Source organism: Ascidiella aspersa, chromosome 3 (assembly GCF_963924565.1).
Source record: "Ascidiella aspersa chromosome 3, kaAscAspe10.2, whole genome shotgun sequence".
In the NCBI taxonomy this organism is placed as follows: domain Eukaryota; kingdom Metazoa; phylum Chordata; class Ascidiacea; order Phlebobranchia; family Ascidiidae; genus Ascidiella; species Ascidiella aspersa.
In genome coordinates this window covers 37,336,244-37,348,824 of record NC_139449.1, presented here as the reverse complement: position 1 = coordinate 37,348,824, position 12,581 = coordinate 37,336,244, and the positions used below count along the sequence as shown (strand labels likewise).

At 35.1% G+C, this 12,581-nt stretch overlaps 1 protein-coding gene across 1 annotated transcript; it reads left to right on the top strand.

Annotated features, from left to right (window-relative positions):
- The first annotated feature begins 240 nt into the window (after nucleotides 1–240).
- On the top strand, nucleotides 241–7,306 carry LOC146162826 (cytoglobin-1-like). The gene is made up of 5 exons (XM_083384120.1): nucleotides 241–900; nucleotides 1,848–1,967; nucleotides 2,678–2,798; nucleotides 4,806–5,081; nucleotides 6,156–7,306. Exons 1-5 carry the CDS (start codon nucleotides 800–802, stop codon nucleotides 6,228–6,230), a joined length of 693 nt encoding a protein of 230 aa, XP_083240246.1. The 5' UTR covers nucleotides 241–799; the 3' UTR covers nucleotides 6,231–7,306.
- The last annotated feature ends 5,275 nt before the right edge of the window (nucleotides 7,307–12,581 follow it).

The window sequence follows — 12,581 nt, the reverse complement described above, 5'->3', positions numbered from 1 at the left end:
GTCATCTTGTTGCAAAAGTATGTCCAGTAACGACCTTATAATATGTAAACATAACTGATAGTGACCCGGTTATGAAAAGCAAAATATTGTTTTGTCAGAGTTACCCAGATGTCAAAAAACAACTAAACAACACAGCAGATCAATCTGTTTTTACAGACCTAAAGTAAGCTCACAAAGTTAGCTGAGCTCAATAAGCATGTAAATGTTAATTGAACTAGTCACACAATGCCTGCGTTATAAGTTTAACTAAACTATTAGTTTTTAGACCAACAGGCCAACAATAATAACGGTTAAAGCCCCAGGATCAAAATAAAAGGATTTTTTTAATTTTCTAATACGACAAACTTGAAGGCAAAACACGACAAAAGGACATTTTGTCCAATAATTGAGACTCGTAAATAATTAATTTAAGATAGTTTGGCAGAAATGCTTAGGTTTGGCAAAATTTATGAAAATAACACTGACTTTTCAAATATGCATTTTCTGGAATATATAGTTTTACAAGTTTTTTCTTTGGTTATTTGGAAGATTTTATGTAACCGTTAAAAGCTACTGAAGAAATCGAAAAATTGCGTAAATTCTGGATTTTTTAAAACTGTTTGTTTCTAAATATTAAACGCAACATTGTAGTGTGACATTCAGATATTACCTTACAGGCTTGCCCCACCTATCTTTTATTTTTTAACAAGCGTTACTTTATTTTAAACATTTGCTTTTTGTCGCCAGATAAATAGAAGCTAATAAAAAAGCAGCTTTTGTTTAATTAAGAAACTGTAAAATCCACCAAAAACCGACAAAAATGACCAAGTTTAGCGACGAACAGAAGAAACTGTGCCGCGAGTCTTGGGCCGAGCTTAAGCAGGTTGGAATGCAAGAACTTGGCCTTTTGATCTTTCAAAGGTGAGTTGGGGAATCCCTGAAAGCAAAACTAGTTCAACACGAAAAGGAAATTGCTTGCGTTTAGGCGTGAAATGAATATTGAAGACCATAGAACGTTAAAAAATGCTTAAAAAAATCTGTGTGGTCTTTGATATATAGTGTGTTTCGAACTACAACTCCCAACCATCTTTAAAATTTATTCAAAATGTTCACAAAATGCTAACTTCTTGAAAACGGGCTTAGGTATCCATTCTACGTCTAGCAACAACCTCCAGTACTTCTGCTCAACTCTTGAAAGTAAAAAAAAAAATTAAATCAATCTTTAAACATGTTTGATGTTCGGGGTTGAAAAATATTTACCGCTTGTAAACACCCGACATTCTATACCTCGGTTCTGTATTTTAAAGGAGGACACCAAGTAAAGTCCCAACACCTGGTAAACATGTTACCCTACTCAAACGTTCATTTGACGCTAAGTGTTAAGTTGTTTGGATATATTTCGAAAATGCTAATAAACGCAAATATCGATCACATATTTTTTTTTAAATCAAATTAAAAAAAAACAGAAATAATTCCATATACGGATGAATAAAAAATGTGACTGTAAAATGTTTATTTACGCAAAAATCTGTAGAATAATCAATGTTATTTTTGTTAGTTCTGATTATCATGGTCCTAACATTTTTTCTCAAAAGCGTCCTGGTTTTTCTATACAACCTACAAGGTGGTGTTTTTTTTATGAAGATATTTATAGGCTTAAACTATTGTAAATATTAAATTATCTTTTTATTTTCTTTACGCAGTCCTACTATTAAAAAAGACAGGACAAAAACGAAAAAAAGACTTTAGCAAACCATTGATGGCCACCGAAGAAAAAAAATAAAAAAATGTTTTAGTTTTGGACAAAGTAGTTACTTTATTTCGATATGTTTTCATCATTCACAACCTTTAAACCCTCATATTATCAGGTTGTTTAACGACTGCCCCTTCATTCGAATCCTCTTCTACGACTTTGACATCCCAGATGACGAGTCACTCACTATTGAGAGAATGAAGGAAAGCAAGACTTTGAGGACACACGCCATGAGGTGAGTACCAAAGATTGGATACCACTTGTTACCAAACTATTATTCAATTATACCCAACTCGGAATTACATAAAAGTTCACGTCCCTTGTAATGAATTTTTTAGCATTTTTACCTAATAAACCGCTAGGAATTTCCCAAAAGGTTCACAGTTCCTTGTAATGACATGATTTATAATTTTACCTGACACACCACTATGAATTTTGTTCACAAGTCAAGTATCGTTAATGTAACAAACATTCTCAATACTAGATTGGTTATATAGTTCCGTGTGAGTTTTTACCTTGAAATACAATAGATTAGTTATGTTAATACGTTGTTTGCCTAATTTAGTTTGAACGCCACTACTACGAAAATTATATATTAGGATTTTTTTTTAAGTTTTTCTGCTTAAACTAAATCAAACTTTTTTGTCGCCGACTTAATGAGTATAATTTATTGGCAATTGTATAAAAATTCTGGGATCCGACCCTGATTAAAGGGTATTATAATATATCAGTAAAATTGGCGGGAGGTTGTGCTTAGCTCATACATAAGTCGAAAGCATTTTTGAAATTTCAAATAATTATTATTTAATTCTTTTTAACACAGTGAGAAGGCTCTGATTCTGATTACGTTCAAAATGAATTAAGATTTATTCGAAACGGTATCCTTACTAAGCCTTAAGCCAGCCATTAAGCTCGAACGCCTTAAGCTTGATTTTCTACTTCCAGGGTTGCCACTTCAATCACGAAGGTCCTGAAAGCGTTGGACGATCCTGAGGAACTGAACGCTCTCTTCACCAACCTCGGCCAAATCCACTTCGATCACAAAGTCGAGGATGAATACTTCGAGGTAAAAAAGGGGCGTGGCTGTGGGCGTTATGTGGGCGTGGCGTGGCAGGGGCGTGTTCAGTAGAGCTTCACAAACTTCGAGTTATAAAGCGACCGGTAATAATGGAACTGAGAATAGGTAGATTTAAAGTGAAAGTAAATGTTGCATAACCTTGCTTTTAGTCAAGGTCACCACCGGGGGCGCACCAAGCGTAAGAATGGTCACGTGGTTTGAATCCCCGAGAAATCCCCTTTGCTAGATCATCACAAGGTTACTTTTTATGACGTATTAGATGTAACTTTGTGACTTCACATTTTAACTTGACCTTGTGACGTCACACTACGAAGCAACTGTGTTTTGTGATATAACTGATTTATGTTTTTGTTGGTAGTGTGTGTATCAGAACTTCTCCCAATTCCGATAGCTCACTGAAAGTTGTCGGTAATTATAAAACTATAGGGAGATTTAAAGTCGAATTTATTGGCAACCTATAGGTTGACTCGTGGCGTGCACAAACGCGACTCTTTGGCGCCGTGTGGTGTCAGCCCAATGTCGCCTCTAGAGACAAAATCTACACATGTTGTACATTTCTGTTTTGCGATAAGCAATGTAAAACCTAAATGACAGATTTCAAACTGTAGTTCTTAGCATTTTGTTTATGTTTCGAATAAATGGAGTTCATACTAAACTTGCTGCCATCGGTCTTACCTTTAGTACACGTAACCAGTGCAGCGCAACCTGTAGGCTTACAAAGTGTAGTCGTCCGTTATTCCACCAAAACATAGATTCCAGCCCGCGCGTATCTTTTAAATTCTGGAAAAATATTTCAACAACAGCAGTATATTAGTAGAGATGTGGTGAAAACAGACTACTTAAGATCAGGGAGTCGGACCGTTTGACTTTTCCGGTTCAGGTTCGGTTCGGGTTCAAGGATTTTTTCGGAATCCGGTTCAGTTCCGGTTTCGGTTCGGAGTAATTTAAAGGTTCCGGTTCAGCTCCGGTTCGACCATCGCTATTTCAAAACCGGTTCATAAAGTTCCGGTTCTTTCAAATTATTCGGTTCAGTTCCGGTTCGGCTCCTTAAAATCTTATAAAAACCGGTTCAGGTTCGGTTACGGTTCGGAAAGAATTGACCCAAAACCGGTTCATAAAGCTCCGGTTCGGCTCCTTAAAATCATATAAAAACCGGTTAAGGTTCGTTTACGGTTCGGAAAAAATTGACCCAAAACCGGTTCATAAAGTTCCGGTTCGGTTCCCTGCTTAAGATTAAAGTTGTATTTAATATCACAAAATCAAAAGCTCTCAAAATTGTAGTTGCCTATTATATAAGTATCCTAAAGAGTCTTTTAAATGACATATTATAGAAATGGCTAGGTTACATCATACTACAAGTCGATGGAAATTCAATTTAAGCTTTCCTTGAAATCAACTTTACTCCAATAAAACACGCGGTCTTGTAATAACAACATTGTTACATCATAATCGATAAATATCGAGCTGAAAGCAACTTTAGTCAAGAGCTTACGCAGTACGTTGGTTGCACACAAATATATTACGTAACATTCAGTCACACGAGTATTGATTTATTAGCGTTTCGTCACACATATTCGTAGAAAACTTTTGTACAATATTTGGACCCTTAAAATAAGCTTAAAATTGTGCGAGGTGGATTTATACGCATATATATAGTTCTGCCGAAGTGTAGTTATTCTGTCGAACTTACCTAGCTATTTTAAAAGTTCTTACTTTTGTCTGAAGAGTTTCTTTTTTAAAGTTGCTTTCCCGAACTGCAAAATTGTATGTAAACTGATTGTTAACAACAGACAAACGTAATACTTTGTAGTAGTTTTGAAACACCGGGTCACAAACATAACACCTGTTTACAAACAAAAAACTTAAAAAAATATGTTTTTTGTTACGGTATTTGGCGCCAGTTATGCTGGCTGTGATTGGCTAATACTTGTTTTGTTGCAGTATTTGGCGCCAGTTATGCTGCCTGTGATTGGCTAATACTTGTTTTTGTTGCAGTATTTGGCGCCAGTTATGCTGGCTGTGATTGGTGAGAATCTAAAGCTTACCTCAAATTCGCCAATCCTGCAAGCTTGGGTGAAGGCTTATGGCGTCATAAGGAACGGCATTATCAAGGCAATGAACGAAGCGGAAGAAAGACACGAGAAAGAGCAACAACTCGTGAAAGATGAGAAAGATGAAGAACAGCTCGTGAAGGATTGTGATCCCGTGAAACAGGATGATGAGCCCGTGAAAGACCAAAAACTCGTGAAGGATCAGTCGCCCTTGATAGCGGTAAATGGATTGTAAGCTGTTGCCACAACGCTTGTACATTGTGAATAGGGTTCCAACTAACATAAGGTGTGCGTGAGGTTGCTTTTTCTGCCATGTTTTCCGCTGTTTTTTCTGCTTTCACTTTTCGCGCTCACTAACACCTGGGTTTGTCCGATATTTTCTGTTTTAGTCTGATACCGATATCAACGATATTTGAGCAAAGAGTGTGCAACGCATTAGAAACCAAAATCATCAAATTTGGTGTAAAATGCAATATTAACAAAGTTACTGGGCCATGGTTTACTTAATAATTATAAAAAAGTAAATTCCTAAAGTTGTTAATATATTTTCTGACAAACTTGCCCTCCAAGGGAAACAAGATTGCTTCAAAAGCAAAACTTGATTTAATTTACTGCATCGAGTTGGTATCGTATCGACGCAGGTACTTGCTTAGTATCGGGCGTGTACCGATACTACCAACTGGTATCGGGTATCGGCTGCCATACGATATTATCGGACATCCCTGTACTAACATTTTTTTTCAAATTACCGCATTTTGGGGCACAATTTTACGCCAAGCAACCAAACTGCCGAAATTTCAGCTTCAGCACTAAATTATGCACACATGACGTCATAACTCACGTCACTAAAAATATAATTTGACGTCATCGGTCATGGACCTTGGTTAATTTCCAATTAGGTAAACATGTAAGTGGGATTTTTTAATTTTGAAACTCCGCGAAACCGAAGAAAGCAGGGCTAAAAATGATTTGGTGTTTTCCTACAGGGCTCGAAATATTAGACTGTACAGAACAGAGCTCGAAATGTGTATATCTTTCATGTATACCCTAAAAGTGGCTCACTATAAAAAATTATGTCGGATTCTAATTTTTGTTTAAAAGTTTGCTTTAGAGTGCACAGGTAAAACCTTACAATATATATCTAACAACGATAAAAGTGAAAAATACCAAGTAACTCTTATAACGGTTTGGTTCGAAATTTAGGTAAAATTGATGGGATATAAATGTTTGTGGATTTGCTGGGTCACAATTGTTTTTAGTAGTGGTTTAAAACGCTTAACTTGCTTCATTGCAGATTCTGAAGATACCTTTTATGGCGCAATACGTTTTCCAGCTAATAACTGGCTGGATTCGAACGCCTGGATTTTAAATTCAACAGCAAATGTGAAAAACTACGTAAAGCACTTACAAGTGTAACTTTTAACTCAATCGTTTCGATTCAAATACATTTCTGCATGTTCGTAGTTCAAATTTAAACGTAAGACAAATTTGTCGGTAATTTGTGATGAATGTCAAGATTTCTTTCTTATATTCATTACCAACAGGAAATTGGGCCGCAATTAATTTGCGATGATTTATTTAAACTACATTAAACCATTGATTGAAGAAAATTTTTGCAAATATTAGTAAAAGTACGGTTTTATCCAATGATAAGTACCTTGGGATATTTGTAACTCACAAACCAGTGAAAACACATTTGTGGACCACATTGTGTATGGTTGGTTTCAACAGAATTACTCCTAGTTTATTAGAGTTTAAATAAGCATTCCAATAAATCACATTCAATTTGTTTTGCATGATAAGAGTATAATTTACTTGACTTCTGCTGCATAGCGCTACAAAGTAGAAACGTCAAAGATTTGAAGAAGTTGTCCAAATCTTGGATAATTCTAAGGGTTTGAGTACAACAGGGGTATTAATACGTTTTCATGAAGGAGACAAAAGACTTAAAGTCGGATAACTACTTTTGATCGAGCTATTTTAACTTAAAAATGAAATAAAAACATTAACCTTTAGTGAGCCTTATCGTATTTTATTGTTTACAAACGTTTGGCAATACCTCATGCCATTATCAGTGTAAAAAAAACGTGAAACAAAAGCTTAGATTTACATCTGACGAACTTTCCTGGTAATTGACCATAACACCTGTATTTTAGCTTTATTAATTCAAAATGCAAAGAGCAGTAATTGGTTGACCGTTGGACTTTTGCATGTCGAAGTAATTTACCAAAGTTTCACTGGAAATTTCTCTTAATCTGCTTGTGCATTGTACTTTTGAATTTTGTTTTTCGTGTGCCTTAAAGCGTTCCACCGCGCATCTATTTATTTGCTGTTTGTCGAATACATTTCAACACGAAAGCCGTTATTTCGTCAAACTTTCACAGTTTTTCGCTGCGCCTTCCCCAAACTTATATAAAACGCAAAAACTAATAAATAAACAAGAATTGTAAATTGCCTCATTTTTATCTTTAACTTGATAAAAAAGCTAAAGAATTTAAAAAAAGGCTAAGACAGTTTTTTAAACTATAAGTCGCGACTCAAAATTCGGTCGCTGTTTAATTTGATTGGGTCGCTGTAGTACAGGGGTTCTTAAACTGGGGTCCATAGACCCCTTGGGGCTCCGTGAAATAGTTTTAGGGGGTCCATCAACGCCTAATTGAAATATTAGTGCATATTTTAGAAGTAAATAAATTTATCAAAGAGAAGAATTTAATTAAAAATAGAACGGTTTTACACTGACTGTAATAAGACTTTCACATTTTGGACCGAAATCAGCAGATTTAAGTCTATTTGCATTGTGACGTAAATTTATGACGTCATTTTTTTAATTTTTTGGCCTAGCGTGGTCCGCGCGAGCTCCAAAAAATGTTTAGGGGTCCGTGGTAAAAAAAGTTTAAGAACCCCTGCTTTAGTAGCTAACAAAGTTCGGTTTATTGAGATAGGTTCTGAGCAAGATTTCATACTTGGTTTTAAAAATCAAACAGCATTTAAAATCTATTGAGTGTGGGCTCTGATATTCCGTATGCTAAGACCATGAATCTAATTGTAATACAAACGACAAAAGCTATAGAAAATTTAATGTGAAATTCCATTCGATTACGCCATGAATTTAATTGTGTTAGGACCAGTTTTTGAAATGTGTTAAAATTGAATAAAATGATCTCTACGTAATATTTAAATACTAATTTGAGAAAATTGAGGAACAACGACTTATTAATAATTTACTCCAAAGTACGTTTTGTTAGCTTACAAAAAGTTTAGGAAAGTGAATTGAGGCGTCAAAACTAAAAAAAGGTTAAAAATCACTGCTAAGACAAAACAAAGCTTCTGTATTACCAACACATTGATAAACAAATATAAGGACCGTACCTATAGTTATTCTTCACAAGTTGTATAAGTTTCTGCGCCCTACTTTGACATAAAGCGCAGAAACTGATAAATCAACAAGGATTTCAACTTAAATTTTGAACAGGAAAGGCATTTATGCTTTGGGTGGCATTAGTAGCGATGTTCGATAATAATATCGGATCGGAGCCGATACACGATACCAAGTGTTAGTATCACTACTCGTGTGATACTAGGGAGGTATCGCTGCCGTTCCGATATGAAATTAATATTGTAATTCAGTCGTGGTTTGCGATTTATTCTTTAAAAAGTAAATTTAACAAAATATGTCGGTTAACTGCTTAAGGTAAATAAACTTCTCACGCTAAGGCAAATTTTAGCCTAATACCCTGACAAACATGCCTTTGAACGCTCCAATTATACCAGGTAAAACATAACCTTTACTTTTTTTAATTTTCAATGTTGCCTCTGAAAAATTGCTTTTGAGATTAAAGGTAATGACCTCATTTAAGTTCAAAAAGGACTTCATATTTTTTGATCAAAAACTCTTATAAAGTAAGTATTGGACACCCGTAATAGAAGCAAAGCTTATTGTTTAACAAGCACAATCCTTGTAAAATAGTTAAGAAATAAAAATATCGCGATTTGAACTTGTTAATTAATACCTTCGTCGTTTTCATCTGTATATAGTATTTGCTTTTTTGGGCATAAAAATTGCGTAATTTTGCATCGATTCGAATCGGGATACTTTTTGCCCAAACTATCCGAAATAAGTATTTTTTCTACTACACTTTTGTACATGGTACAAAAGTTTGTGTATTTAATATTGAGGATAACGTTTGAGGTCGACCTTAAGAGAACTATGTAAACACAACAACTAAGAAAGGAAAGATTAATTAGTTGTTTAGAACTATTAGGTAAGACGAAAATTTGCAAAAGCCTTTCACATTTTTAGGCGAATTCTTAGTAATAAGACACTAAATCGACCGATGTGCAAATTTTCGGTATCGCAGCAAAATGTGAAACATTGGACAACCCTATTGGTAGTAACCACAAAAAACAGAAGTTTTGCGACATTGCCATTTGATTTTCATAGTACAAAAAATTACGGGCAAGACTAAAACAAGCCTGTGGTGAGATTCGGACCCGCGACCTGATTTTAAACAATCAAAGATAAATGACAACTTGAATTGATACAAAACAAAATTTAGTTATATGTAAGTAAATCAAAATACATGTTTTTCTTATTTCTTTTTTTTCTTATTTCACAAGAAATCGATCTTATTTACTTTAGGAGGAGTTTGAAAGAGACAATTTTGCGACAACCTAATTTAAGGAAGCTATATTGACTCAAAATCCATCCCACTTTGACTTACTACACGTCTATGAGTGAACAGCTAAACAACTAAAAAATAGAGACAGCGCAATAAAGAGGCTGTCCTCAATATTAAAAGCAAATTACTTTAAAATCGATTTAAAATGCAAGTGTAATTCGGTGAGGCCAAACGACCTTTTCATTTCATAAAACTAAAACGCCCTTCTAAAATTGTGCCCTTTTTAATTGCTATTGACAATAATGAAGGCAGCAAAGCAAAAGCCAATAGTTCACAATTAATGACGACATGCTGGTTACTTCCGCTAAAGGCGTTCGAAACATTCGGTCAAGATAATACGCTGGGCCGAAACGATGTGACAAAAACGAAAGGAGCTGAAATGAAGAGACGATAAATTATGCTAATTTGTATGCGTTTAAGACAGAGCGTAAACAGCAACTTGATAAAGCGCTGTAGTGCATTAAGCTTGAACGTGACATTTCATCTGACATAATGTTTCTGCGCGTCACGAAGCTATTGATCAGCTACATTTTAACATACGTCCCTTCCTCTGTTATTACAGCATTAGAGTTTAGCGAGTTTGCTGACACACCGTCATTGCTGAATGTAGTTGGCAGATGGACAGAATGCATGTTATATATAGGTTTGGCAAGGAATAACTTAGGCAAGGAATAACTAGTTTATTCCAGTAAACCAGGGTTTTAATCCATTCTCGAGTTACCCCCAAAACTAAAGCGTTTAAATTTGATTTATTTTGCTTGTTTGAACCTCGCCATGACGTCGTCATTAGTTATCGAATCTGATCGCGATACTTTGTCTAAAATATTCATATCGGTATCGCAGCAAAATGTCAAACATTGGACAACCCTATCGGCAGTAACCAAAGAAAACATAAGTTTTGCGAGATTGCCACTTGAATTTCACAGTACGAAAAATTACGAGCAAGATCAAAACAAGCCTGCGGTGAGATTCAAACCCGGGACCTTGATTTTAAACAATCAAAGATAAATTGCAACTTAAATAGATATAACAAATAAATTTCAGTTATATGTGAGTATAACAGGGGTGTCCAACATGAGGCACGCGTGACAAATGTGGCACGCGACCTAATAAAAAATGGCACGCAAGCCCACCAAAAATACCGCCAATTGTCAAATAAGCTAAATATGTTGTACAGCCAATTGTCAATGTTTATCCACAATACAAAACAATCCCAGCAATTACGACAACAAACAATTACATCTGATATTATAACACTATACTGTTTTTATTTTTTGTATAAAAGCGCTTTTAATATTAGAAACAAAATAGTTGCTAAACTTTGACACGGGAAGAAGTTATAAGATAAAAGTTGGCACGTCGTCATGTTTGAGTTGGACACCCCTGAAATTTAACAAATACAAGTTTTTCTTTCTGAAAAACACATGAAATCGATCTTATTTATTAAAAAAACAGTTTTTATGCGACAAAGGAATTTAAGGAAACTATTTATAACCGAAACAAAATCCATCCAACTTTGACTTACTACACGTCTGTGAGTGAACAGCTAAACAACTAAAAAATAGAGACAGCGCAATAAAGAGGCTGTCCTCAATATTAAAAGCAAATTACTTTAAAATCGATTTAAAACGCAAGTGTAATTCGGTGAGGCCAAAAGACCTTTTTTTATTCGGTGAGGTCAAAAGACCTTTTCATTTCATAAAACTAAAACGCCCTTCTAAAATTGTGCCCTTTTTAATTGCTATTGACAATAATGAAGGCAGCAAAGCAAAAGCCAATAGTTCACAATTAATGACGACATGCTGGTTACTTCCGCTAAAGGCGTTCGAAACATTCGGTCAAGATAATACGCTGGGCCGAAACGATGTGACAAAAACGAAAGGAGCTGAAATGAAGAGACGATAAATTATGCTTATTTGTATGCGTTTAAGACAGAGCGTAAACAGCAACTTGATAAAGCGCTGTAGCGCATTAAGCTTGAACGTGACATTTCATCTTACATTATGTTTCTGCGCGTCACGAAGCTATTGATCAGCTACATTTAAACATACGCCCCTTCCTCTGTTATTACAGCATTAGAGTTTAGCGAGTTTGCTGACACACCTTCATTGCTGAATCTAGTTGGCAGATGGACAGAATGCATGTTATATATAGGTTTGTCAACGAATAACTTAGGCAAGGAATAACTAGTTTATTCCAGTAAACCAGGGTTTTAATCCATTCTCGAGTTACCCCCAAAACTAAAGCGTTTAAATTTGATTTATTTTGCTTGTTTGAACCTCGCCATGACGTCGTCATTAGTTATCGAATCTGATCGCGATACTTTGTCTAAAATATTCATATCGGTATCGCAGCAAAATGTCAAACATTGGACAACCCTATCGGCAGTAACCAAAGAAAACATAAGTTTTGCGAGATTGCCACTTGAATTTCACAGTACGAAAAATTACGAGCAAGATCAAAACAAGCCTGCGGTGAGATTCAAACCCGGGACCTTGATTTTAAACAATCAAAGATAAATTGCAACTTAAATAGATATAACAAATAAATTTCAGTTATATGTGAGTATAACAGGGGTGTCCAACATGAGGCATGCGTGACAAATGTGGCACGCGACCTAATAAAAAATGGCACGCAAGCCCACCAAAAATACCGCCAATTGTCAAATAAGCTAAATATGTTGTACAGCCAATTGTCAATGTTTATCCACAATACAAAACAATCCCAGCAATTACGACAACAAACAATTACATCTGATATTATAACACTATACTGTTTTTATTTTTTGTATAAAAGCGCTTTTAATATTAGAAACAAAATAGTTGCTAAACTTTGACACGGGAAGAAGTTATAAGATAAAAGTTGGCACGTCGTCATGTTTGAGTTGGACACCCCTGAAATTTAACAAATACAAGTTTTTCTTTCTGAAAAACACATGAAATCGATCTTATTTATTAAAAAAACAGTTTTTATGCGACAAAGGAATTTAAGGAAACTATTTATAACCGAAACAAAATCCATCCAACTTTGACTTACTACAC

Bases quoted from the DNA above. Each gene is read 5' to 3' on its own strand.
- LOC146162826 (XM_083384120.1), top strand. From the start codon at position 800: ATGACCAAGTTTAGCGACGAACAGAAGAAACTGTGCCGCGAGTCTTGG. The intron at 1,968-2,677 runs GTGAGTACCAAA...TTCTACTTCCAG, and splicing joins TTGAGGACACACGCCATGAG to GGTTGCCACTTCAATCACGA. The intron at 2,799-4,805 runs GTAAAAAAGGGG...TTTTTGTTGCAG, and splicing joins TCGAGGATGAATACTTCGAG to TATTTGGCGCCAGTTATGCT.